The sequence below is a fragment of the Sander lucioperca genome, chromosome 3 (assembly GCF_008315115.2).
Source record: "Sander lucioperca isolate FBNREF2018 chromosome 3, SLUC_FBN_1.2, whole genome shotgun sequence".
Taxonomy (NCBI): Eukaryota; Metazoa; Chordata; class Actinopteri; order Perciformes; family Percidae; genus Sander; species Sander lucioperca.
In genome coordinates this window covers 19,806,927-19,831,701 of record NC_050175.1, presented here as the reverse complement: position 1 = coordinate 19,831,701, position 24,775 = coordinate 19,806,927, and the positions used below count along the sequence as shown (strand labels likewise).

The 24,775-nt window shown below is 41.4% G+C and overlaps 1 protein-coding gene and 1 long non-coding RNA gene across 2 annotated transcripts; both read left to right on the top strand.

The window, feature by feature from the left end:
• Window positions 1-4,263: 4,263 nt before the first annotated feature.
• LOC116060444 lies at window positions 4,264-5,516 on the top strand. The gene is made up of 2 exons (XR_004107511.2): window positions 4,264-5,226; window positions 5,337-5,516. It is a non-coding gene; the product is annotated as an uncharacterized LOC116060444 (long non-coding RNA).
• A 9,783-nt stretch (window positions 5,517-15,299) lies between these two features.
• got2b (glutamic-oxaloacetic transaminase 2b, mitochondrial) lies at window positions 15,300-24,530 on the top strand. The gene is made up of 10 exons (XM_031314240.2): window positions 15,300-15,500; window positions 19,602-19,758; window positions 20,132-20,260; window positions 20,359-20,418; window positions 20,503-20,661; window positions 20,751-20,855; window positions 21,006-21,156; window positions 21,803-21,968; window positions 22,179-22,329; window positions 23,265-24,530. Exons 1-10 carry the CDS (start codon window positions 15,418-15,420, stop codon window positions 23,385-23,387), a joined length of 1,284 nt encoding a protein of 427 aa, XP_031170100.1. The 5' UTR covers window positions 15,300-15,417; the 3' UTR covers window positions 23,388-24,530.
• The last annotated feature ends 245 nt before the right edge of the window (window positions 24,531-24,775 follow it).

Below are 24,775 nucleotides of genomic sequence, written 5' to 3'. Positions count from 1 at the left end.
GCTGTGTGTGTTTGTACTTGCAGTTTCACAACGCCAGTATACAAACGAGAAATCATCGAGAAAATGTTTAGATTCATTTTTGGACTAAAATTCTTTGCAAGACCTCGGTCTTCAGGAGATATGGACTCTTCGAAGAAGAAGTCCAAACGAAGGAGTGAGAGACCTTTGTCTCCTGAAGACCTCAACCCTCCCACCATCTTGAGGGAGCACGGACGAAGGGGTGAGAGACTTTCGTCTAGTGGAGGCACCAACCCTTCTACCATCATGAAGGAGCGCAGGCAAAGGGGTGAGGGCCCTTTGTCTTGTGCAGAAAACCAGCCCTCTATCACCAGGCAGCAAGAACGAAGGGATGTGAGCTCTTTGTTCAGCGTGGGCACCAACCCTTCTACCATCATGAAGGAGCACAGGCAAAAGGGTGAGAGCCCTTTGTCTTGTGCAGAAAACAAGCCCTCTACCACCAGGCAGCAAATACGAAGGGGTGAGAGCCCTTCCTCTTCATCCTCTGAAGACAAGCATCATTCTACTCCAAGGCGGAAGCAAGCATGGAGAGGTGAGAGCCCTCCGTCTTCATCTTCTGAAGACGACCAGCCTTCTTCCACCAGGCAGCGAGTACGAAGGTTTGAGAGCCCTTCCTCTTCATCCTCTGAAGACGACCAGCCTTCTACTCCAAGGCGGCAGCAGGCATGTAGGGGTGAGAGCCTTTTGTCTTCATCTTCTGTAGAAAACAAGCCCTCTACCACCAGGCAGCGAGTACGAAGGGGTGAGAGCCCATCCTCTGAAGACAAGCAGCCTTCTACTCCAAGGCAGAAGCAAGCATGGAGAGGTGAGAGCCCTCCGTCTTCATCTTCTGAAGACGACCAGCCTTCTTCCACCAGGCAGCAAGAACGAAGGGATGTGAGCTCTTTGTTCCTCGTAGGCACCAACATGAAGGAGCGCAGGCGAAAGGATGAAAGCCCTTTGTCTTGTGCAGAAAACAAGCCCTCTACCACCAGGCAGCAAGTACGAAGGGCTGAGAGCCCTTCCTCTTCATCCTCTGAAGACAAGCAGCCTTCTACTCCAAGGCGGAAGCAAGCATGGAGAGGTGAGAGCCCTTCGTCTTCATCTTCTGAAGACGACCAGCCTTCTTCCACCAGACAGCGAGTACGAAGGGGTGAGAGCCCATCCTCTTCATCCTCTGAAGACAAGCAGCCTTCTACTCCAAGGCGGCAGCAAGAAAAAAGGGCTGAGAGCCCTTCGTCTTCATCTTCTGAAGACGACCAGCCTTCTTCCACCAGGCAGCAAGAACGAAAGGATGTGAGCTCTTTGTTCCTCGTGGGCACCAACATGAAGGAGCACAGGCGAAAGGATGTGAGCTCTTTGTTCATCGTGGGCGCTAACCCTTCTACCATCATGAAGGAGAGCAGACAAAGGGGCGAGAGCTCTTTGTCTTGTGCAGAAAACAAGCCCTCTACCACCAGGCAGCAAGGAAAAAGGGCTGAGAGCCCTTCGTCTTCCTCTTCTGAAAACGACGAGCCTTCTACCACAAAGAGGCAGCAACAACAAAGTCCTTTGTCCTTCGTAGACATCAACCTTTCTACCACCTTTAGGCAGGATGGAGGAATTGGTGAGAACCATTTGCCCTGCATTGACATTGGCCAGCCTACCATCTGGTGGGAGCACGTACGAAGGGGTGAGAGACCTTTGTCTCGTGGAGATTTCAACCCTTCAAACACCTTGAGGCAGGACGGACGAAGTGGTGACAGCCCTTCCTCTACATCTTCATCTTCTGAAGACGACGAGCCTTCGACCACAAGGAGGCAGCAAGAAAGAAGGGCTAATAGCCCTTTATCTATCAATCTGAGTGTGAGAAAGGAGAGGGAGATCATTGAAAGAGAAAAGCAGCGTTTGGAGGAGGAGGGTTTAAAAAGAGAAAGAGAGAGATGTGAAAAGATGAAGAGAAAGAACCAGGAGAAGGAGAGGAAAACGTTTGGTCTGCTTTCAAGAATAAACATTTGGTGGCTCAATTGCAAGATAGACCGCATTGCCAGGAAAATCCAATCAACCCATGTGTATGAGCGCTACCTCCTGCGTCATGGTAAGAAAGTAAACTTACGTTTTGTCACATAAAATGTCATACAGGTATATGTATAGCCTCCTTTTGATCACAGTAGATCAGTGGTGGAACAAGTATTGAATTTCTTCACTAGTAAAAGGTCCAACACCACTATGTAAAAACTAATTTATTTATCTTATTTAATTATCATCAGAGGACAAAGGAAACATACTCAGTTAAGCTAAGATAGCTCTTATCTCACTTATGGCGCCAGGCCAACATATATTTTTAACAACTTGCAACAAAACAAATATGTTGCCTATTTCCTTTTGGGAGGGGTGCGAGTGTACAACTGGACTCCAGACTTAACCTTTCATATGCTGTTGGTTACAGGTCCCCTCAGAAATCCAAAGAAAATGGCAGAAAAAGAACGGCTGCTTGACCGACGGAGGGAGCTGATCTTGTACAAACACAGACAAGAATTTAAGGTGGAGAAGGAAGTGAGGAAGCAAAGACTGAAGGTAGAGAGGAAGGAAATAGATGTGAAGAAGATGGAGAATATCTCTGAGTTATGCTGCAACTCAGATAGCCCAGATATGTTAAATCTTCGCTACCGGCCAATGCCAGTCAGGTCACTCAAACTCAGACTTGTTAACATATATCATTTAAGAGAATATGAGAGCAATCAAAAAAATGGCATCAAACAGAGAGAGGTAATTGAGGGAGACGGCAAACATTTCAGATTTGACAAAACTGAAGTAAAGAGGCGGCAGGCCTGGAGTTTGACTCCGACCTGCAGCCCTTTGCTGCATGTCATTCCCCCTCTCTCTCCCCTTTCATGTCTTCAGCTGTCCTGTAGAAATAAAGGCTGAAAATGCCCCAAAAATAATCTTTAAAAAAATAACTTCAAAGAAAAAAAGACAGTAGAAAAAAGTAAAGGAAGGAAGGCAAGAATAGGTCAAAACAAGCGACAAAACCTTCAAAAAAAAGGTGACAAACTTCAGAAACAGCGACAAAAACTTTGAAAAAAGCGACAAACTTGGAAAAAAAAGACAGTAGAAGTAACTACAGTCTTGTAACTGAAAAACATTTTGCAAAAAATGTCACGTACCCCCTGCAGTTCTCCAAAGTACCCCCGTTTGAGAAACACTGGATTAGAGTAGTGGATCACAGATGGAGTGGGTCCTGAGTCCCGAGGAGACTTAATAATAGATTTAATAATATATTTTATTTGTAATACACTTTACTTTTGGAGCAAATCTCAAAGTGCTACAGTTAAGATCATAAAAGCATGGTAAAAACATCAATATAAAATACAAATAGACAGCGCAGCGACTTGCAGGGTTAATTAAAACTCAAAAGTTCTGCTAAATAGAAATGTTTTTAGTCGTTTTTTAAAAGTCTCAATAGTTTGAGGTGCTCTCAGATGGTCGGGGAGGGCGTTCCAAATCTGAGGAGCGGCAGAACAGAAAGCCCGATCACCCACGGTGCTGAGCTCAGTCTTGGGGAGAAGGAGGCGGTTTGAGTTTTTTGAACGGAGGGATCGAGTTGTATTTAGAGGGGTGAGTAGTTCCTTCAGATGGGGGGGGGCATTTCCATAGATGCACTGGAGGGTAAGGATTATATTCAATCCTGGCAGAACCAGGAAGCCAGTGAAGTGAATGGAGAATGGGTGTGATGTAGTCTTATTTTCACACTCTCACCAGGATCCTTGCTAGCCTGGCTCCGCCCTCCTACGTACTTCCGCTCAATTTTAATTTTCCTTCAGTACTACGTCTGGGTTTGCAGTATATTTTTGGGTTTTCTCCGATCAAATTTTAACAGGTCCAATCAGCGAACAGAGGGAGTGGCTGAGAACGATGACGTTGAGGTTCAGTAACCTTCGGCGAGTTTGTTGTGGCAATGCTGCCGAATATCCAGAAGTTAAAGCCCGAGCAAGAATAATCTTTGCTGAGTTTTGTTGGTGGCCATGATGTTGTGGCCCTCCTCTGCACGGGGTTTCGGGAAATGTTTGATTTTCCAGCTCGCTCCGTTAGTGGTGAAGGAGTTGGCTAAGGCTAACGCTAGCGATGCTAAGCCGATTGTTGTTGTCGTCTCCCCTCTTGTTAGCCTGGTCCCAGACAGTACGTAGGAGGGCGGAGCCAGGCTACCAGAGTGGCTCTGGGCAGATCCAATAGTTTTAAACTTCAACAGAGTACCTGCCTTCAAGGAAGTTAACACTTGAGAGAGTCTGGTAGGACCAGGCTAGATCCTTGCAGCACTATTCTGAACATAGTGCAGTCTCTGCAGGCTTTTGTTAGGGATCCCGATGAGAAGTGCGTTACAGTAATCCAGTCTGGAGGAGACAAAGGCATGGACCAGTTTTTCAGCATCTGCTAAGGTGAGTGCCCTCCAGGAGGCGCTACAGGAGCCTCTGTTCCAGCCCACCTGCTGCTGCTGAATGTTCCTTTTTTTGGTTCATGCTTCATGATGATGATGATAACAGGTAAACAGCCTAACCCATTTCATTGTTTCATTGCATTGATTCAGATGTAGATTGTATCTTTTGTTTAGAAGTTGTTTTTTATACTTATCTTTTAAGTTAAAGGCATACTATGTAACTTTTCCCTCTTCGGTCCTCCTACAGGTTGTCTCATTAGAACTACAGCTCACTCGGCTGTAGTTCTAATGAGACAACCTGTAGGAGGACCGAAGAGGGAAAAGTTACATAGTATGCCTTTAAAGTAGCAATACCACAGTGTAAAAATACTCCATTAAAAGTAAAAGTACTCATAAAAAGTTGACAATATATGATACATTATGAAAGTGAATTATTATTGCAGATGGTGAGTAAGCAGCATTGTATTGTTGTAGCTAGTCGAGAGGCAGCTCATGTCACGCCCCCGCCTGCCGTGACTTCTGCACGGTGACAGTCTAGTGTGTGTGTGAGTGTGTGAATGTGTTTTGGTTTATTTCTTCATTTTGTTATGCCTGCCGTGTGTTTGGTGTGTTTGGTGTGTGTGTGTGTGTTTTTTTGTCTGTGTTTCTGTTCCCGCCTACATTTTCCACAGAGTGAGGACACGCCCCCCCTGTTGATTCTCCCCACACCTGGTACCAACTCCAATCAGCGCACCTGCTACTCATCCTGCTCCATCATCTGCCTTCAAATGCCAGTCGGACTTTCCTCTCCCTGCCGGATTGTTGCTTACCACTGAGTATGCTTTTTCACCAGCCTTTGAGATTTGTATCTAGTCTAGTTTCTTGTTTTTGTATACCTGTCTGCTCCGCTCCCTGATGTTACTAACTGGAAGATCTCTGTTCTCAGAAATAACCCACCTTTGGAATCCTCTGCTGCCAATAGCGCACTGGAACATCAAGGAACACAGCCCAGCACCCTCTCTGCCAGTCCAGCCATCTTCAGACCCAGCACCCCCACTGCCAGTCCAGCCATCTTCGGACCCAGCACCCTCTCTGCCAGTCCGGCCAACTTCGGACCCAGCACCCCTTCTGCCAGTCCAGCCATCTTCGGACCCAGCACCCCTTCTGCCAGTCCAGCCATCTTCGGACCCAGCACCCCCTCTGCCAGTCCAGCCATCTTCGGACCCAGCACCCCCTCTGCCAGTCCAGCCATCTTCGGACCCAGCACCCCCAGTGCCAGCCCACACTCACAGCTTCAATAAAATAAGATTCTTTACCACCTTTAAAAACATCCAGGTTCTGTATCCATCCACCAAGTCTGGCCCTGACTGATATATAGAGACGGACCAGTGTTTTACTCAAAGAAACGTGACAACAATTCTGTTACTACGGTAAAAGTCAACTGCAACTTTTTTAAAGTAACTATACCACCAACTGGGAATTGTATTCTGTGCTAAAACCAATTTTTGGGACACTAAATATCATAAATAAGGTCCCTTGGGAGCTCAGTAGTGAATATGTGACAAAAGAAACATCTGGAAAATCTTCAAGAAGATATCTGAAGCAGATGATGACAGAACAAACAACAGGTACTGGGTTGTGCACAACTAAATTAAAGAGACTATTGCTGCAGCAAAACTTAAAATGTGGTTTCTGGCCAGAACATATTTTGTTGACGAATGTATTTTGGGGTGGGAAATGGGAGTGTAATATGCGTTGTTGGACATTTTGAATAATACTATTTTCTTGAAAAGAGTTACTGTGTGTTTGTTTTCATTCTCTGTGTGAAGTCAATAATCATCTACAGCCAAAGACAAATTAGTATTAAGTGTCAGTTCATTTGATATCTATCTTATCTTTATCCCTCGAACCAGGACATTACTAAAAGTATTGAAGTAGTGATCCCAGACCTTGAGGTGTTTTTTTTTTTTTTGTTGGTTTTTTTGCAGGTAATCTTGAAGGCTGATTAGAACCTGGTTACATCAACATGTCATGGTTCCAGCTTTCCAGCTTTTAATTAGACTATTTTTAATAATCTTCGTCTATTTGGAATGATTTTGAGGTTTAAACGGGTGGTTTGACAGAAAAGACATTGCATAGTGTCAGTTTCGGTTCTGGGTAATTGTAAATTATACAATTTAAACATGTTCAAAAATGATAAATGAACAATAAATCATTACGTTTCAAGTAGTGACAAACCAAAGCAAGTTTATTCTGACGAAAAAGTTAAGGCCCATCTTGCAGGGTTTATTTTCTAACGAATTTGCACAATTTGCTTGTTGGTAATGTTGGTAACGAAAGCCCCCGTCTCGGTTCACTGTCTATGGTCTCGGTCTGTGCCACTGGTCTTGCAAAATACGGCTTTTGGTCTCGACTGAGTCCATGTGTCTTTATTATGTGTATAATAATATTGGAGGGAAAGTGAAACACAGCTTGGACGGGGATGCTGTTCGGCTTTTCACAAGTTTAGACAGCTAGCTACGCCGACGTTTGCTAACGTTAGCGCAACAGCATTAGCCTAGACTGCTAGGTAAATATTACGACTGCCTTCAGAGTTTCCTATATCTGCGTCCACGTTGTCAACAAACTGGCCTATTTGGAGACATTTTTAACAATGATATACATATGTTGAGTGCTTTATGTACCCATTAATCAACAGTGGTGGTTAACTGCAACGTTCCCTTTAGATTGAGAATGAAATTAGTAAACACAAATATTTGTATGTCATAAGCTAAATACCCCAAAAGTCCCAAACAAAATTTCATATAAACATCTATAAACAATACATTAATCTGGATATAATCTGAAAATGAGCATAATATGGCCACTTTAAGATGTTTAGTTGTTTAAAGATAATATGAGAACATCTTTTTTTTTGACTAAAAACACAAAGCATTGCACAGAAGATGTAGTACTCTTACTCAATGGTGTCGGACTGGTGGTGGAAATGGTACTGAGTACCCAGGGCCCTCATGTGAGGAGGGCCAAAAAGATGCTAGAATGAATAGCTGTTGATGTGGGGAGGGGCCAATAGAGAATGCCTTTCTACACGGCCCAGAATTTTGTGCTACGCCCCTGTTCTTACTAGTACATTTCCACCCCCAGTCCAACACCCGTGAGTAAGAGTACATCTTCTGTGCAATGCTGTGTGTTTTTAGTCACAAAAATATGTTCTCATTTTGTCTTTAAATAACTAAACATCTTAAGTGACGTCCTCCCCACGTAGAATATGTCTCTCATTGTACCTTACAGCACACGGATCTACCGCTGTCTCGATCGGTTAGTTTGTCTTATGTGTGTCAGGGTTTTGGTATTTTGTTCTGTCTTATTGTGATTTTCTGTTATGTTCTGTTTCCTGTTTTATTTTGTAGTCTGTCTTGTCGCCCTTGTCTTGTCTAGCTTACTTCCTGTCTTTGTTTGTTACCCGCCTTTTTTGATTGTTCTGCTCCACCCTGATTTGTTCCACCTGTTGTGTCATCTGCCTCTCGTTCCCTCATTACCTTGTGTATTTAGTCTCTGTTCTGTCTTTGTCTCTTGTCGGATTGTTATGTTTGCTGTTCGGTGTTTCTTGTTTGTCCTTGTCAGTGGATTCTTGTCACTGTTCTGTGTTTTGCCTGTTCCTGTTTTTGGGATTCTGCTTGTACCCATTTTTGAATTTGCCTGCTGTTCTCAGGACACCTTATGTTAGTATGGACCTTATTATTTGTTCATTAAATCCTCAAAGCTCACACTGCCTGTCCGTCTCTGCATTTGGGTCCTACATCCTCTGAAACCCTAACAGAATAATCCGACCTTAAAATGGACCCAGCAGAGAGGCGTCTATTTAAGGAGAGGGTGTCAGAGTTTGACCAGACTGTGGAGAGTCTCATAAACTCTAAACCAAACCAGCATGCCCCTATCCTTAAGAGGATTTCCACGCAGCAGCTGTAGTTTGAGGAGAGACCTTGGGTGAGTCACTTTGTTCCCAACCTTGATGTTATCAAGGAGAGACTTGATCGTTTCCTAAAGACTAGCCATTATGACTCCTCAACCAGCCTGCCTGTTCCCCAGCCTGCTGGCATCTTAGCTACAGGTGCTTTGTTTTTGACCCTGTCTGCCCCTTTGCCTGCTTCTCCAAGGCCTGATGGCTCTCCACCTGGAGGAGAGGCAGAGACAATGTTGGAAGAACTTTGCAACTTAATTTTTGACCTGGTGGAGTTGAAAACCTTGTGGAAGGAGGCTACAAGTGAGTACCATAAGCAGTTAATTTTGGTGGAAGCTCGTGATACGGTGTCAAAGAAACCCTGGTTTACTGTAATTTACAATCAGCAGCATAATGACCTCCTAAAAGTTTGTCAATCCTGTCAGGCACAAGTCATTCTGATCGTAAGATGTACCAAAATAGAGGTTGAAAATACTTTTTTAATTTTAAAGAATGTACAAAATACTTAAATTAAGGATTACCTATCCGGAAGTCTTCGTCTTCAAAGATCACCGCTGCATTCTCCACAACAGGGGGAGCAGGGCATTTCTTCAGATGGTAGGCTGGAGAAAGGTACAAACATTTGTAAAAAGGTACCTTTTAGATTTAAATTGAAAAACAAACGCAATTAAGTTTTAAAGCATTGACATATTTTGGGGGATGTGTAAGAGTTTGATTGTTATAACAAAAAATCATGTGTCTTTTTATATTTTAAATCAATGTGCATGAACCAAATAAATAAGAAACAGAAAACAAAGATGTTGCTTCATTGTTCTTCATTCTGTCGCTGCAAAGGAGCTTATTGACATCATTAAAAACAAGCAGTGCAGTTGCCTTTTTTGGAGAGAGCATCCATGTGGAGAATGGGACAGTGGATATGATTAGTGATCTTTATTTAAAATATCCAGGCAGTTCTTTAGAGGCTGCTACACAGGGGATATGACTTTGACATGAGGTTACTTTTTACCTCAATGTCCCAGCTGCCGTGTACCGTAATGGGTGGCCACTGTTCACTAAACCTGAACTAGCGCATTGTATATAGTGTAGTGTGCATTTTCATGTCCTAAACATGCTAAATCTAGAGGGTGACCTAGTGTTAACTGTAAATTGACACGCTATTATCTAGAATGAATATTACATTATAAATCTAGTATGTGTAGAAGACAGTATGTATTTCACTGGAAGTAAAAATAATTAAGAATACAATAATACTTGAAGGACATGCCCTCTCTCGCAATTTTAATGTTCTGACTGGAGAGGGTACCTTATTGTCCCACTAGAGCACTGCGCTCCAAGAATGCAGAGTTACTTGTGGTTCCTAGAGTCTCTAAAAGTAAAATGGGAACCAGAGCCTTCAGCTATCAGGCTCCTCTCCTGTGGAACCAGCTCCCAATCTGGGTTCGGGGGGCAGACACCGTCTCCACATTTAAGAGTAATCTTAAAACTCCTTTCATAAAGCTTATAGTTAGGGAGTGAGGAGTTGCAGCGTTCTCCTAGACTGGCGGGAGGGTGTGTAACCACAGTCACGGTGCGCCCCCTCCCTGTCTCTGCTTCTCTGCAGCTCTTAGCTATGCTGTTATAGTTTTTAGGGCGTTTTCACACATACCTCATTTGGTCTGGACTTTCGGACTTTTCAGTTTGATCCAAACCAAAATTACAGGTGTGAAACCTCCCCCGGACCACGGTCCGGATCAAAAGACCAAATTTTGGTCCGACCAAAAGAGGTGGTCTCGGTCCGGACCAAACTGAACCATGGTCCGATTCGTTTACAGTGTGAAAGCATTTTTTGGATGGTTCGGACTTTCGGACCAAATACAAGAAGCTCTGGCAGGCTCTCCTTGTGTTACAAGACCGGGGAATAGCTCCTTAAGGAATAGCTCGGTGCTTAGTGTGTAGGCTACATGAGAGAGTGACGGTGAATGTGCTCAGAGCAGACAGCTGTCGGCTAACAGAGCAGAGAATACATCAGCAGTTTTTGTTAAGTGGTAGTAAATGTACAGTGTAGGTTTCTGTTTGTCTCTGAATAAATTCTCCAGAAAGTTCCAGTGTCTTGCTTCTCAACATCACAACAAAACAAAGAGCCGCGGCCGTATGGGAGAGCAGCAGTCAGCTGAAAAAACTGACACAGAGAGAGGATACGAGAGGATGGGGAAGCCCGTCTACAAACCAATCAATTAAAAGTATCTGGAGACGCAGCTCACGTATGTGATGACGGCAGGACGTAGTTTTGTCACGTTTAGATCTTTAGTGCGCTTGCATAACTGCAGTGTGAAACCAAAACTTACCGGATCAAATGTATACAATGTAACAAACAGGAACCTTGGTCTGGACCTTGGTTCGGACTTTCATGTGTGAAAACGCCCTTAGACTGCCAGGGGACTTACTTTGACACACTGAGCTCCTCTCTCTTTCAATTTGTGTGCATCCATGTCCCAGAAATGCTTGTTACTAACCTAGCTCTGGGGAGCTTATTCCCCGGAGTCCTTATGTTTTTTTTTTTTTCGTGGCACCAAAATCATGGTTGCAGCTGTCGCTGTGGTCCTGCTACACCCTGCTATGCTCCGCGATGCCCTGCAGTGCCATGCTACATCCTGTAACGCCCTGCAGTGCCCTGCTATGCCATGAACTACTACGACTACTATTTCTAGTCAGTTCCTTTATCTTTTATTGTGACTGTTATTGCCACTGTTCATCACACCCCAAGATGTGTTTGTAACAACGGTAATGGTTCTATTAATAAGGTATCCCCCATGGGGACCTGAAGATAAAAGGTTTCTCTGGTGGCAGTGGTGCAACATTTAAAGGTGCTGTAGGTAGGATTGTGAAGATCCAGGACTTCAGACAAAAAGTCTGAAGTCTCTTCTCCCCCCCCCCCTTCTGCTAAAGCCCAAAACTGTCTCCTAAGCCCCTCCCCCCACCAGGGAGAATGAATGCATGTGCATGAACAGTGATTCACACGCAGTTAGACACCCCCCCCCGGCCTTGATTGGTGCATCTGAACAGGGAGCTGTGTTCAGCAAATATGACAGAAAGTTAGTTTTATAAGTCTTACCTACTGCACCTTTAACAAGGCAGTTAATAAGACAAAATTAGTGCAAAAACAAGACAAACGATGTAAAGAGTCAGTGCAAGGATGTAAACATAGACAGATTTAATAGGCCTATTTATAGTTACCTGGTTACTGTAAATCCTTGTATACTGTACGCAGCAGATCTGTAACCAGATTACTTCCATACCGCAAGCCTTATTTTGGAAGCTTTACTGACTTTATTGTGATACGGGTCACCTGGTTGAATGTGTGCCCCATGTACCAAGGCTCAGTCCTTACCACAGTGGCCCTAGTTCAATTCCAACCCGCAGTCCTTTGCTGCAAGTCGTCTCCCCTCTCTCTCCCCCCTTTCCTGTCTATAGCTGTCCTATGAATTAAAGGCAAAAAAGCCCAAAAAATAATCTTTAAAAATGTATTTTTCTTCTTCAGTTTATTGGTTTTGGATGGACTCACTACAGCAACACCTACCTTGTCCTGAGTGGGTTAGTTGACACCTGTTTCCACAAGAAGCAGAGGAATGTGTCATTCATGTGTTGCAGTTTTAGCTTCAGCCAAAAGCTCTCAGGTCTTTGCTACTAGTCTAGATTTGAGTTACAGTTGACGCTGTTGTCACCTCACATCAGCTGCTGCAGAAATCAAACCTGCGACTTTTCAAACTCAGTTGTGACAGAATCAGGCGAGTTTAAATGCAGGACTGTTTGTTTTCTTTCTGCAGGGATTACGACAGGATCATGTGTGAAGTTTGACGTGTTGAGGAAAACCTGTGAGGTCTCTGCGTGGTGTCCAGTCGAAACCAGGACGAACCCTCCGAGGTAAAGTCTACTATTTTGTTGTCAGATCAGGACTTTGTCACGTAACATCTCACTCAGCAGGAATTTAAGTTATACGACATTTAATTTTGAGGCACCAACACGTTAGGATTTAACTTAAACCTGCAACAACTGATTTTTCTGGCCACTTGGGGGCAGCGGAATCAAGTTGTGAACACAACATTGACATATCATCATCTTTAAGTTGAACTTGTTTGCAAACAGTGCTTTTTAAAGCCACTGTACACTACCTACTCAGCAGCAAACAGCAGACAGGCACAGTTAGAGACTAGCTGGTGAAAACTTAAAAAATTTAGATTCTCTAGTGGTGCATTGTGTACGTAATTTGATTGTTTGATCCAACCACTTTTTATTTTACCTACCTTATGTCTTCTGTATTCTCCTTACCCTTGTCTCCTGTTCTTCCCTCAGACTCATCCACCAGAAACAGTCCCACAGACCCAGCCCCAAACCCCATCTCTGCAATAATTAATAAAGGCTGCTTTAAAGTACTTCCTTCTGCCTCTATGTATTCATGTTCATGGGTAGCCTAAATGGGTTCCATTCAGACCTTAACATTAAATCTTTTAATATATATATATATATATATATATATATATATATATATATATATATATATATATAATTATACATACGTCAACAAGATATTTTCACCTGGCTATACCCAATGTTTAGATCTGTTGTGGTATTTATGCAAATTAGCACATATGAAGGCAAGGCAGCTTTATTACATAAAAACGATAAAAGATTTTTTTTTTTAAAAGATGAACTACGAGAACAAAAGTTAGAGTGCAGTATAAGAAATTAAACATTGAAGAGCAGTTAAAAACAATTAAACATTTAAAAGCAGATAAAATACGAGATTACTTTTACTCTCCTTTTACATTCCACTATTGGTCCCCCTGGGACGTGTGTCTTACTCTGCCATCCATTCTGGCGTGGAAAAAGTACTTGTATTTTAAAATATAGTCGTCACTATAAGTCTTTCTTTCTATATTTATAAAGGCAAAACTTCGCAAAACCCTTTTGGTTGAATTCACACTTTTTGTAATTAGATTTTGATTAGTGATCTCATGTCAACCAGTTGAAATTCACACTTTGTTGTAATTGGTGATCTTATTTCATTTCAACCTTAAACCCTTTAGTATTCGTAAAAGGCTGGTTTCTTAGTAAAACCCACACCCACACAATCTGGAACCATAAAAGTAAAATAATACACAATAACAAAAACACTTCAATTCCTGTCCTCGTCTGCACAACAATTTCGTAGACTTTTGCATTTTGGTCAGGAAAAAAAAGAAAATCATCACATCCAATATTGGTCCTCCTGGGACGTGTGTCTTACTCTGTTTGCCACCCATTCTGGCGTTGAAAAAGTACTTTTATTTTAAAATATAGTCGTAACTATAAGTCTTTGTTTCTATATTTGGAAAGGCAAAACTTCACAAAACCCTTTTGGTTGAATTCACACTTTCTGTAACATTACTTGGACGTAATTAGATTATGCACCGTTTGCCTATGTCAACAAACAATTTCAAAAAACGTATACACTTTTTGTTTGTCTTGATGTAAGTATTCAACTCAGTAATTTTCATGGTGATATCTATGAAAGTTTTTACCCTATTCACGTGAGAAAAAGAAGGAATAGGCGTATGAATAGGCTATATTTGGGTCTTTTTTTCGAAACTTTCCCCTAATGGGATTCTTCAGGGCTTTTTTTTCCCTTACTCAGGACATATTGAGGATACAAAATCAGTTGAGTTTGCTTCTGTTTGTTCTACCTCTTTTCATAAAATGACTGGACTTTTTCAGATGTTTAATCTATACTGCCCCAATTAAAGTGATAACATTTTAGGTATAATGAAAGTCTAATGTCTCGGTGTTTATAACCAATTTATATCTGTTTTCACATTTATTTCATAAATGGCATTTGAAAAAGTGACCAGCTTTTTTGCTTTGTTATTAATGCATAAAAAAGGTAAACTTCCAACATGCCTTGTAATGTGAGGCTTGGTTTTTATTGCAGAAATAGTCATGCTTTTCTTTCTAAGCTTGTTGCTGCTACTTTTTGTCTGTGATTGACTATGGCGGTGTTTTAACATATGTATGCATCTTATTAATGGCTTCACTCCTTAGATACCATGGAGCACTAAGGTTTATCTTAAATCTCAGGCCCTAACTCACCATTGCTCCCTGTGTGCTGGTGCTGGTCGGCCGGCTTTGTCAATCAGGAAACTCAATCACTGGCCTTGCCTTATTTAAAAGGCAATTCTTGCTTCCTTCATATCTATGTACATTTATCTGAAAAATGCTGGAGGCTCCTGTCTCCACTCTGTGACATATTCGCAAGACTTACTCTATCTCTCTGTCCTCAATGTCCGTCTTGAAATGCAAAAGAAAGGCTTCTATGTTTGCTGCTGCTGGGACTTCTCTTTAAATGTTTTCAAAAGTACGTTGAAGGTGTTGCAGAAGGGTACATCAGGTTGTAAATGCTTTGACTGAGCTATTTGCCCCTGTGTGATCTATACAAATACCTGAGTCTTCTTAATGGCTGCTGTGTGACATCGCCATCAAGTGGACAAATCAGGTAACTGCAGAATGCTACTGTCAGGGAACGGCATCATTTCTGCAATCAAGCATCCCCCCAAAAAATAACCATCACTATAATTATATTATTACTTCAATCAGCTGTGCTTCAGGCGAACACATGGACAGCAAACATCCAGGTGCAGGTACACCTGCTTTAAAGCACACGAGTCTTATCGGCATGATAAGACTCGTTCAAAATACAGTTTGGCTGTGCAGGATGGTCAGAAAATTAAGTAGAAAATTAAATGTACTAGTCTCGCATTGCCAGACCTATTTCCCCAGCGCTGCGGAGTAAATATGTATCAGTACTATGGGATTATTTTTGTGACTTTAATTGCAAGCAAAACTTCTCAAGTGTCAAACAAAAATCACTAACTCAAGCAATTAAAGTCACAAAAATAATCCCATACAGTACTGGACTGATCGGTACTGCTGATAGTTTGCCACTCTGACGTCAGCGCGTACTCAGTCAGAGCTGACTAGCATAGCATCGTGGTCGTGCCTGCCCTTCACATCCGTCCACATCCTACTAGGCTTTGCTCCCAAGCGCAGCACAACGATGGCCCTGCTCAAGTCAAACAAGGTGATCTACTGCCTGGGGAAGATTTCCCCGTCCCTGGGAGTTGTGTCCACCCGCAACAGGTAAACAGCAATAACACGCTCCAAACTACCGGACGTAGAGACAATTAACGTTAGAAAAGGCTTTCTTCGTGATCTAGCAGCGCACATTGGTTTTACAGCTAACGTTAGCTTGACCGGGCAGACAAGCCGTTATTTTAATGTTAACGTTTACGGTTCTGTCAGCCATCACATTTATGTTGACGCTTCACTGCTCTGTTATTACTTTAGCTATACTAGCTGGCTAACTTTATTAGCTACAGGGGTCAAATTATTTCAATAGGCCAAGGTGGGCTCTCTGAGGTTAGCTCCTGTGGCGAGAGCTAGCGTTAATGTTCATATGTAGCTAACGTTAGGTAAACCTTACTGACTCTCGTTTTTGACTCTTATTAACTCCCAGGTCTGCACCTGGTGTGCTGGACATCCTCTCTGATAAGCACTAATTTGACCTCCGAGAGTAACTTGCTATCAGTGAAGCTCGCTGCTGATGAAAGTCACGTTGATTGTGTCAGCAGCACAAGTTTCCATTAAGACGTCGCCGGTGTGAACATAAAACCTATGGAATCGGTTCGTTTTAATAACGTATTTATAATAATATGTTATATAGGGTGGCTGCTATTTTCTTTTGTTTGGGTTTTAAAAGCAACTTTATTAAGGATATACACGATCGCGATGGCTTCAGCTGTCAAATCCCACGCCACGCACAGTTTGAGCTTAGCGACTTATCGTAGTTGTAGAAGACGTGCGAGCTAATTGGCTGTCCTGTTCCGCCTTTGATCGCTGATTGGCTAATTTTTTGCGGCGAAGCTAGGAAAGTCACCACCACCGATGTCCTTTCAGGGTCTGCTTGGAGGGCAAACACGTTTAGAACTTTTGCTTTTGCTGCGCCGTATATGCATACACAATATCACATGCAGCTTTTGTGAATAGTAGACAATTTCACGGTGGCGGTTTGTACATGTCTTTGCTCAGCCTCTGCTTGTGTATCCGGAGGTGTAACTGTAGGCTAGCTGGTGCTATCATATTTCTGTCTGTGTGGGTGTGTTTCTGCGACCGTCTCATCCTGCCGGCTTATGTTCAAGCACATTGGTCTGATTTCAAAGAATAAATAAATGACAATGGGTTTTTTTCCACCACCTGTAACTGGACGTTTTTATTTTATGTTAGACGCTAGTATCAAGAGCAGTTGGTGGCGAAGGAACACCCTTTTGAGCTCAGCAATCCTGCCCTGGAACTTGCCAAAAAGACCTTCGGTCTTTTGATAATAACTTGTCAGTCACTGTGATGTTTATATAAACGCTGAAGTTCAAAGGTTCTATGTGCACGTACGCTGCAGCTGCAGGCAGAATGGGAACACTGGACCCAAATGCCCTTTACAGAATGATTCTCAATTGTACAGTTTTGTTTGTGTTGAAAATAAAACTACATAGTAAAATAATTGCAACCTCTCCTTGTTTACACTTTGCACAGACATGCTTATCATTTTATTGCCTTATTTATGTCCTCACATTTAATTATATACAGTACATGTCTTTTTATATATATATATATATATATATATAAAATAATATAAAATCATGCCAACAATTAGTAGGCTATTTTAATAGCTTAGTATTCAATGCAAAAAAGGTATGTATAAAGGCTTTAGGCCGCCCTACACGTTATTGCAGGCCCAGTTTAATATGCAACTTCATTTTATACAAATACGTAGTAGGGGGTCCCTGATCTGTCTCTCTTTCAGTTAAGGGGTCCTTGGCTTAAAAAATGTTAAAGACCCCTGAACTACACAATGCAGTGAATGTAATACCTCTCTGACACAGTCAAAACATTATAAGCTTGAACAAGGAGGCTTTCATTCAGGGCGTCATTGCATTGCACTGTAAAGTGTTGCTTGGATTGTGTTGTCAAACACCCCATTGTATTTTGAGTTAACTGTTGCATAGCTGGACTCAACACATTTTTTTACTTCAACCACTTTACTTGATTTTTATGCAATAAACATGTTTGTCAGTGAACTGTAGTCACTATTTAATAAACCAGTGTGATATGATTGTTTTATTTTTATTTATTGGTAGGGGTTTGGAGACTCTTGCCCTTTGCAAAGTGCTCAGTCCTAAATTTAGCTACAAAGTTTAGAGGCTTTACAAAGTAGAGGAAACCTGAGACAATATGTGAGCAACAGTGCGGTAAAGGTCGCAACACGCAGCAACCTTCATGTATCAAGCAGATGTGTGACAATTTATTTAATTTATTTGTCTAAAGTAAAAAAGGTTACAGTGATAAGACAAATATTAGTAGCAGTCTTTTATGACATAGTAGCCAAATATCCAGTAACAGCATTCAACAATGCAGTGCACTGATTTTATAAGCCTTCAACACATAATGATATCTAGTAATCTAACTAGGTTAAATTTGGTAGATTCTTTTTTTACTTTTCTTTTTTTCTTACTGTTGACTCTCTAGTAATGTATACGTTTCTTTCTTTCAGTAGTTAGTTGCATACTATAAAAAGTAGAAATGTTTGCAGAGCTAATCACTGCATTCATCTCTGCTTTGTTGGTGTGTTAAACCATTAAAATATCTTCAGTAGATTTCAAACGATGCAGTTTTATTTTTAAATGCAGAACGCATATCATGTACAGATGATTGGCTTGTGTTTCCCTGGATGCCATGCTGAGAGAGACACTTCCTGAAACATCTGTGTTGATTTTCCTTATTCTACGTTTTGGATGTTTTTGCCTCATCCTTCTCCTTTCCACTTACATCAACTTTCATTTGCTTTAGAAACCCTTTTTTTTTAATTTTTAATTTTTTTTTTTTTTTTTTTTTTAAGAGACTGTGATCCTGTTTCCAGTTATCCAGTTATAAAGCTTTTTAAAAGATAGAAAAGCATTTTAAAACCATTCTTTGAAGCATTTTATTATAGTATGTTGTATGTAACAAGTCTAAAGTGGATCTAATATATTTAAACAGCCTGCTCTGCACCACTGTCATGTGCATGATGAGTTGTAGAGTTCAGTCTGAGGTCAATAGGTCAGAGGGCATGACCTTTTTACATTTGATAGGCAGCTTTCATTTGCTGTCTTTAATGCTGGTTTACTTACTTCTCAGCCGGTACGCACTTTCTTTGGTTACGCAGATATTACCCAGGGCTGGATATCTCCAGTGATTTCCCAAATTGCTCCGATTCGGATTCACAAGGACCCGATTCGATTACATTTCCAATTCAATATCATTTATGTTAGGGAAATTACAGTTACAATACCAATGTTGCTTACAGATAAAATACATTCTCAGAGAACTTATGCTGTAAATTGTACAAGCAAGAAGCAAACCTTACAATTCTTTTTTTTATAATGCACCAGGTTAATGTTTACATCAAAAAGTTTAAACCCCCAAAAAGTTTGTTTAAAGTATTTTTTACTTAACAGGACTTACATTATATTAACATCATTAACATATTAAAAGATTGATTTCGGGATTTTATTAATCGATCACAAGGCAGATCACTCAGAGATTGATTTTAATTGGAGAATTAACCCAGCCCTAGTATTTACTCATTTCTCTTACAAGGGGATATTTCTATTTTCACAGATCAGTCATTTTATTTATTTGTTCTTATAAGCGGTGTTTTGTATTGTTCATGATAATATTTTAGCATTTACTTAATAGTGAATCTCTGAATAATTTTGAATAAATAATTGGTGGGTAGTGACTTGGTGAACAAGGGTGTTTGTGTTTTAGACCTGTATTAACGGTTACTCTAGGTCTTGGACTCTATGAATTATAGTATTTGTTTTGTTAAACTTGTGCCCACTGAGCATGTGTCGCTACGTCAGTGTGGTATCCTCAGGTCACATGAAGAGTTAAGCTAGAGCATTAGGCCCACAGCATGTTACAGGAGCACGGCTAATACAGCCATCACATTAGTGTGACTGGTTTCACCTAAGGCCTTGAAAACTTAAGAAGTAGCTCATTTCATGACCTCGTAAGGTTTCATTAGTGTTTCTGTTTATGGGGCAGATATCTGTTTTTCAGTGCAGTGCGCACAGATGAACTCTTGACTCTCTTCAGTGTTTTCCATGTCATCCACATTACCATTCATCTGACTTGGTGTTTTTGCAGCTCATGGTGGGGTGGAGTGCAGATGGGTCCCCCCGATCCCATCCTGGGGGTGAGCGAGGCCTACAAGAGGGACACCAACCCCAAGAAGATGAACCTGGGAGTGGGAGCCTACAGGGATGACCAGGGCAAGCCATTTGTGCTCAGCTGTGTCCGCAAGGTAGGTTCTCTCTCTTACACACACACACACACACACACACACACACACACACACACACACACACACACACACACACACACACACACACACACACACACACACACACACACAAAAATCACATCATAGAGAGCCACAGTACTCAACTATACAGAGAGTTGGATGGAACATCACTTCTGGACATTTTAGCATGCAGTGTATGTTAGTGTATGTTTGGCTTTATGTTAATAATTAGGAGAATTTCTGCCTTATCACCATGAGAAAGTGTGTATGTATTTGATTTGTGTCTTAATAAAATATTAACTAAATCATTGATGTTTCATGTACAAAGCATGGAATACCGTTCCAGGTAATGACTTTCACACTTTTCTTCTAGGCAGAGGCTGTCATTACAGCCAAACAGATGGATAAGGAGTACCTTGCCATTGGTGGTTTGGGGGAGTTTACCAAGTCCTGCGCCCAGCTCGCTCTCGGTAATGACAATGAGGTCCTGAAAAGTGGCAGGGTAAGTTGGAGTGGTGACTACTCCAAACTAAATGAAGTTCAAATCGGTTGTGACAGTTTTAAGTCCAAATCAGTGCAGCTGTTCTCTTCTCCCAACAGAACATTACTGTCCAGACCATCTCGGGAACTGGATCTCTGCGCATTGGAGCCAACTTTTTGGTGAGGTCCTCTTGTATTTGCCAGTCACACAAACGAAACCCTACGTCGGGCTGGTTATCTCACCAGAACTTTACTTTGTCACAGTCTCGATTCCATGGTCCACGTGATGTGTACCTGCCCAAACCCTCCTGGGGAAACCACACACCCATCTTCAGAGACGCTGGCATGCAGCTCAAAGCATACAGATACTACGATCCGTCCACCTGTGGCTTTGACTTCAAGGGAGCTCTCGATGACATCTCTGTAAGACTCAGATGATGGACTAGTCAAGAGAGTCTGTACTGTTCATGGCATTGTAAGTTGACTAACCAGAACCTTTCTTTATGTCACAGAAAATCCCAGAGCAGAGTGTGATCATGTTGCATGCTTGTGCCCACAACCCCACTGGTGTGGACCCCAGGCCTGAGCAGTGGAAGGAGATTTCTGACATTGTGAAGGTGAGTAGGCCTTTAGACAGTTCAAAAGCCACAATTTATAAGCACTGTACTTCATTGAGCTGTTATCACTTGCACTATTATTAACTGTCTCTGTCTGCATCTCTCTCCTGTGTCGTCCCCCTCCACCCCCCGTTCTTTTTCAACTTATAGAAAAGAAACCTGCTTGTGTTCTTCGACATGGCCTATCAGGGCTTCGCAAGTGGAGACATCGATCGTGATGCCTGGGCTGTGCGCTACTTCATCGAGCAGGGCCACAACATCCTGCTGTCCCAGTCCTTTGCCAAGAACATGGGACTCTATGGTCAGTCAGCATTCAGTACAAACTCTTCTTGAATAAATATAAATATAAAGATTTCATGCAGATTTTCAAATTTCATTATGGAAAGAGTAGAAATGGTACTGGTAAGTTTAACTGGATAGGGTCTGGTCATTTTGAGTATTTATTTATTTATTTATTTGTGATAACACATTTCTGGCCAAACTGCAGTATCTATTGGAATTAGAGTTGATTTAAAAAATATAATAAATAATTAATTCTGTGTCACTGTGTTATTTGACTGTCAGAGGATGAAAAATCGACATAGTGACTGAACAGGTGAACTGTAGCTTGTGTTTTACCACCACCCAGTGGTAAAAAGTAGTTGGTGAAACATGATTTATTCAAATAAGCATTCAGACTTTCACCGCTTTACATTGCCATCAGACAGCCCTTTCGGACGGGGAACTCCATTCTATGCTCTCTTCAAAGCCACCAGTGTCCTTTGACAAAAACAGTAATTTTACCTCACAGAACATGGAAGTTCTGTTGCCTCAATCGGTTAATTAGTTTGTGTTGTTGTGTGAGCGACTTTGGTGTTTTAAAGGGTAAGTTCAGAGATTTTTTGTTTTTGTTTCACAGACATGAGTTGATCAGACTTAACATTCAATGTGCATGTTGATATTCACAGGTGAGCGTGTGGGTGGCTTCACTGTGGTTTGTAATGACGCAGAGGAGGCAAAGAGAGTGGAGTCTCAACTTAAGATCCTCATCAGACCCATTTACTCCAACCCGCCAATGAACGGTGCCAGAATTGCAGCAACCATTCTCAACACACCAGATCTGCGCTCACTGTGGTATGTGCTTATACTGTAGATCCATACATTGTGCATTATACCTGAACTGAATGTGTAGACATTCAGATGTGTGTAGTTTGAATATTTAAAAAAAAAACAACACAAGTCTCGAGATCAAATCTCTATCTTTCATATTCACCAAACTGTTCAAGATATATTATACCAAAATCTATTCCTTGATCTGTTTGACCCTGCTGTCGTTCATCCCAGGCTGGAGGAGGTCCATGGTATGGCCAACCGTATCATTAAGATGAGAGAAGAGCTAGTGGCTGGTCTGAAAAAGGAGGGTTCCACCCACAACTGGCAGCATGTCACTGACCAAATCGGGATGTTCTGCTTCACAGGCCTCAAACCCGAACAGGTACGCACACACACACACATTTTTCTGTTAAATATAAGGCTGTTGCAGGGACCTGGAACTTCCTGGATGCTCCGCTGGTTGCCCAAAATGACAAACAAATAGCACTAAGAAAAATAATTAGCAGCTTTCAGAGAAGTATTTATAGCAAAAAAAAAAAAAAAAAAAAGAAACAAAACAGCTTTGTCCTTTTTAAGGTAAATTTACCACAGCAGTCTGGCTCACTGCAATAGTAGATTGTTTACATTGAAACCTTATGTGAATGTAAGCACTTGTTCTGGTATTAAATTGAAAACCCACATAAAAAGGGGCTTTTTTTTCAAAACAATTTTTCTTGTATGATTACATACCTGTATTTGTCCTCTACAGCTGCTCTAATATAGTCTAAATATATCTTCTATAGAGCTTCTCTCAGGCTATTTCCCACAGGCCCTGAAAACTGCAGTTCTTAAGCCACAATTAAAAAAGAACCAACCTAACCAATGAACAATTACAGGCCCATATCAAACATCCCAATTTTGAGTAAAATCATTGAAAAGGCTGTTTTCTAAGAGCTGAACACTTTCTTGGTCCCTAAACAATTATTTTGATGTTTTCCAGTGAGGATTTCGACCACAGCACTGTTGACTTTTTAATTATATCTCCTTAAACATAGACCGTGCAAAGGTTTCTTTATTATTAGATCTCAGTGCCTCATGCGAGACGGACGACCACAACATATTACTAGACAGACTAGAAAACTGGGTTGGACTCTCTGGCACAGTGTAAAACTGTACAGTAGGCTTGACTACTGTAACAGTGTCTTTACAGGTATCTCTAAAAAAGTTGATCAGGCAGCTTTGAGATCCAATGAGAGAACAAAGTGCAGTGGGAATGTTTGTTTGTTAATTTACTGACGTGGATTTTGAGTTGTGTGTGTTCATTCGTTGTTCCTGCAGGTTGAGCGCCTGACCAAGGAGTTTTCAGTGTACATGACCAAGGATGGCAGAATTTCCATGGCAGGCGTGACCTCTGGGAATGTGGGCTACCTGGCAAACGGGATCCATGCAGTCACCAAGTAGAGTGGATCCTGCTGGGAGAGCTATGAAATCAAAGCAGCAGTGTTGACGAGGAGCTTAATGCGTCACTTATTCTCTGTCTCCTCCATTCCATGTTTTAGAAAAGAGCTCAATGTTTAGTTAGACACACGAGTTCAGCTTGGAACAGATGCTGCTGTCAAACGGTTTAGTTTCTGTTTAACTTTGTTTGTTTAACATTTCATTGAACAGGGTCCCCTGCCAAATTGTAAAATGTTTTTTCCCACTACTGATGAATCATCTTTGCTTATTTATTATGAAAAATCAACGGCTGTACATTAGTGTCCTCCTAAATGTGTGCTGTTGATGTGCTGGGGGCACCACTCACTAAAAAACATCCAGGAACCAACAACAGGTTAGACTGAATCAATTTGACCTACAAGTTGAGATCTCTGTTGCTATGTTAAAGCCTGTAGACAATGTGAGTCCTTTTTTTTCTTATTGACTTTAATGGTGGAGTCATAGCACTTTATAAGTTGTAAGGCACTGTTGACTTATTTGTCAATTAGTTAATCAATTCACTATCAGGCTATTCTGTGGTTGTCTATCTGGACTAATCAATCATTGAGTAATTTCCTAATTATCTCTGTTTGAAATTTTCCGAGCTATCTCTCAGTCAGTCCCTCTTTAACCCCCGATACAAAGAAGCACACAAGCCAAACATGGTTAAACTTAGTACACAGTACATTTAATACTTGGAATTAATTCCACAATGGAGATGTTTTCCATATTCCACCATATCCCCAAATCAATAGCCCCATTTTTTAATTTTATTTTAATCATGGAGTATTTGTATTTGATACAAGTACAAACGTCTCTGTATGGTTAATAAAGATGAGTGGGGTACGTTAACGGGGTGAACACCAGACAGTTCCTAAAGAAACATGCACATGCTGCTCTTTCACTCAGACATCAAGATGTATGTGTGTATGTTAGTGTAATCAATCTGTTCATCATTGATACAGTGAGGCACCAACAACATTTAGAAATGTGGGGTTTTCCCCCAGTCAGCTCATACCTCTCAAACGTCTGCCAGTACGCCTCCATGTTTTGCATTCTGTCATAAAGTAATGGATCCTTTTGGCATGTACCTTATTGAACAAACAATAAATGGTTATAGAGGAATGATCTTTTCTAATGTGCTTTTTAAAAATGCAGTTAACGTTATCCTTTTCCTTACAGTTTACCCACCTTTCCAAGCTTATGTGCCTGAATCTTGTTTGTCATTTGATGGTTTGACATACATCTATTACAGTAATATCATACTAGGTATACATGGACATAGGTTGTCATAATGCTCATCTTAAACTCTTACTGTGTAATGAATGATTAATTTTTGTCTTACATTTGATTTTGTTTCTCCTGTCAACCAC

What these genes read in the sequence shown, in the direction of transcription:
- got2b (XM_031314240.2), top strand. Translation starts at nt 15,418, where the DNA reads ATGGCCCTGCTCAAGTCAAACAAGGTGATCTACTGCCTGGGGAAGATT. An exon ending in GTTGTGTCCACCCGCAACAG is followed by an intron (nt 15,501 to 19,601) that starts GTAAACAGCAAT and finishes GTGTTTTTGCAG; the next exon opens with CTCATGGTGGGGTGGAGTGC. An exon ending in CAGGCCTCAAACCCGAACAG is followed by an intron (nt 22,330 to 23,264) that starts GTACGCACACAC and finishes TTGTTCCTGCAG; the next exon opens with GTTGAGCGCCTGACCAAGGA.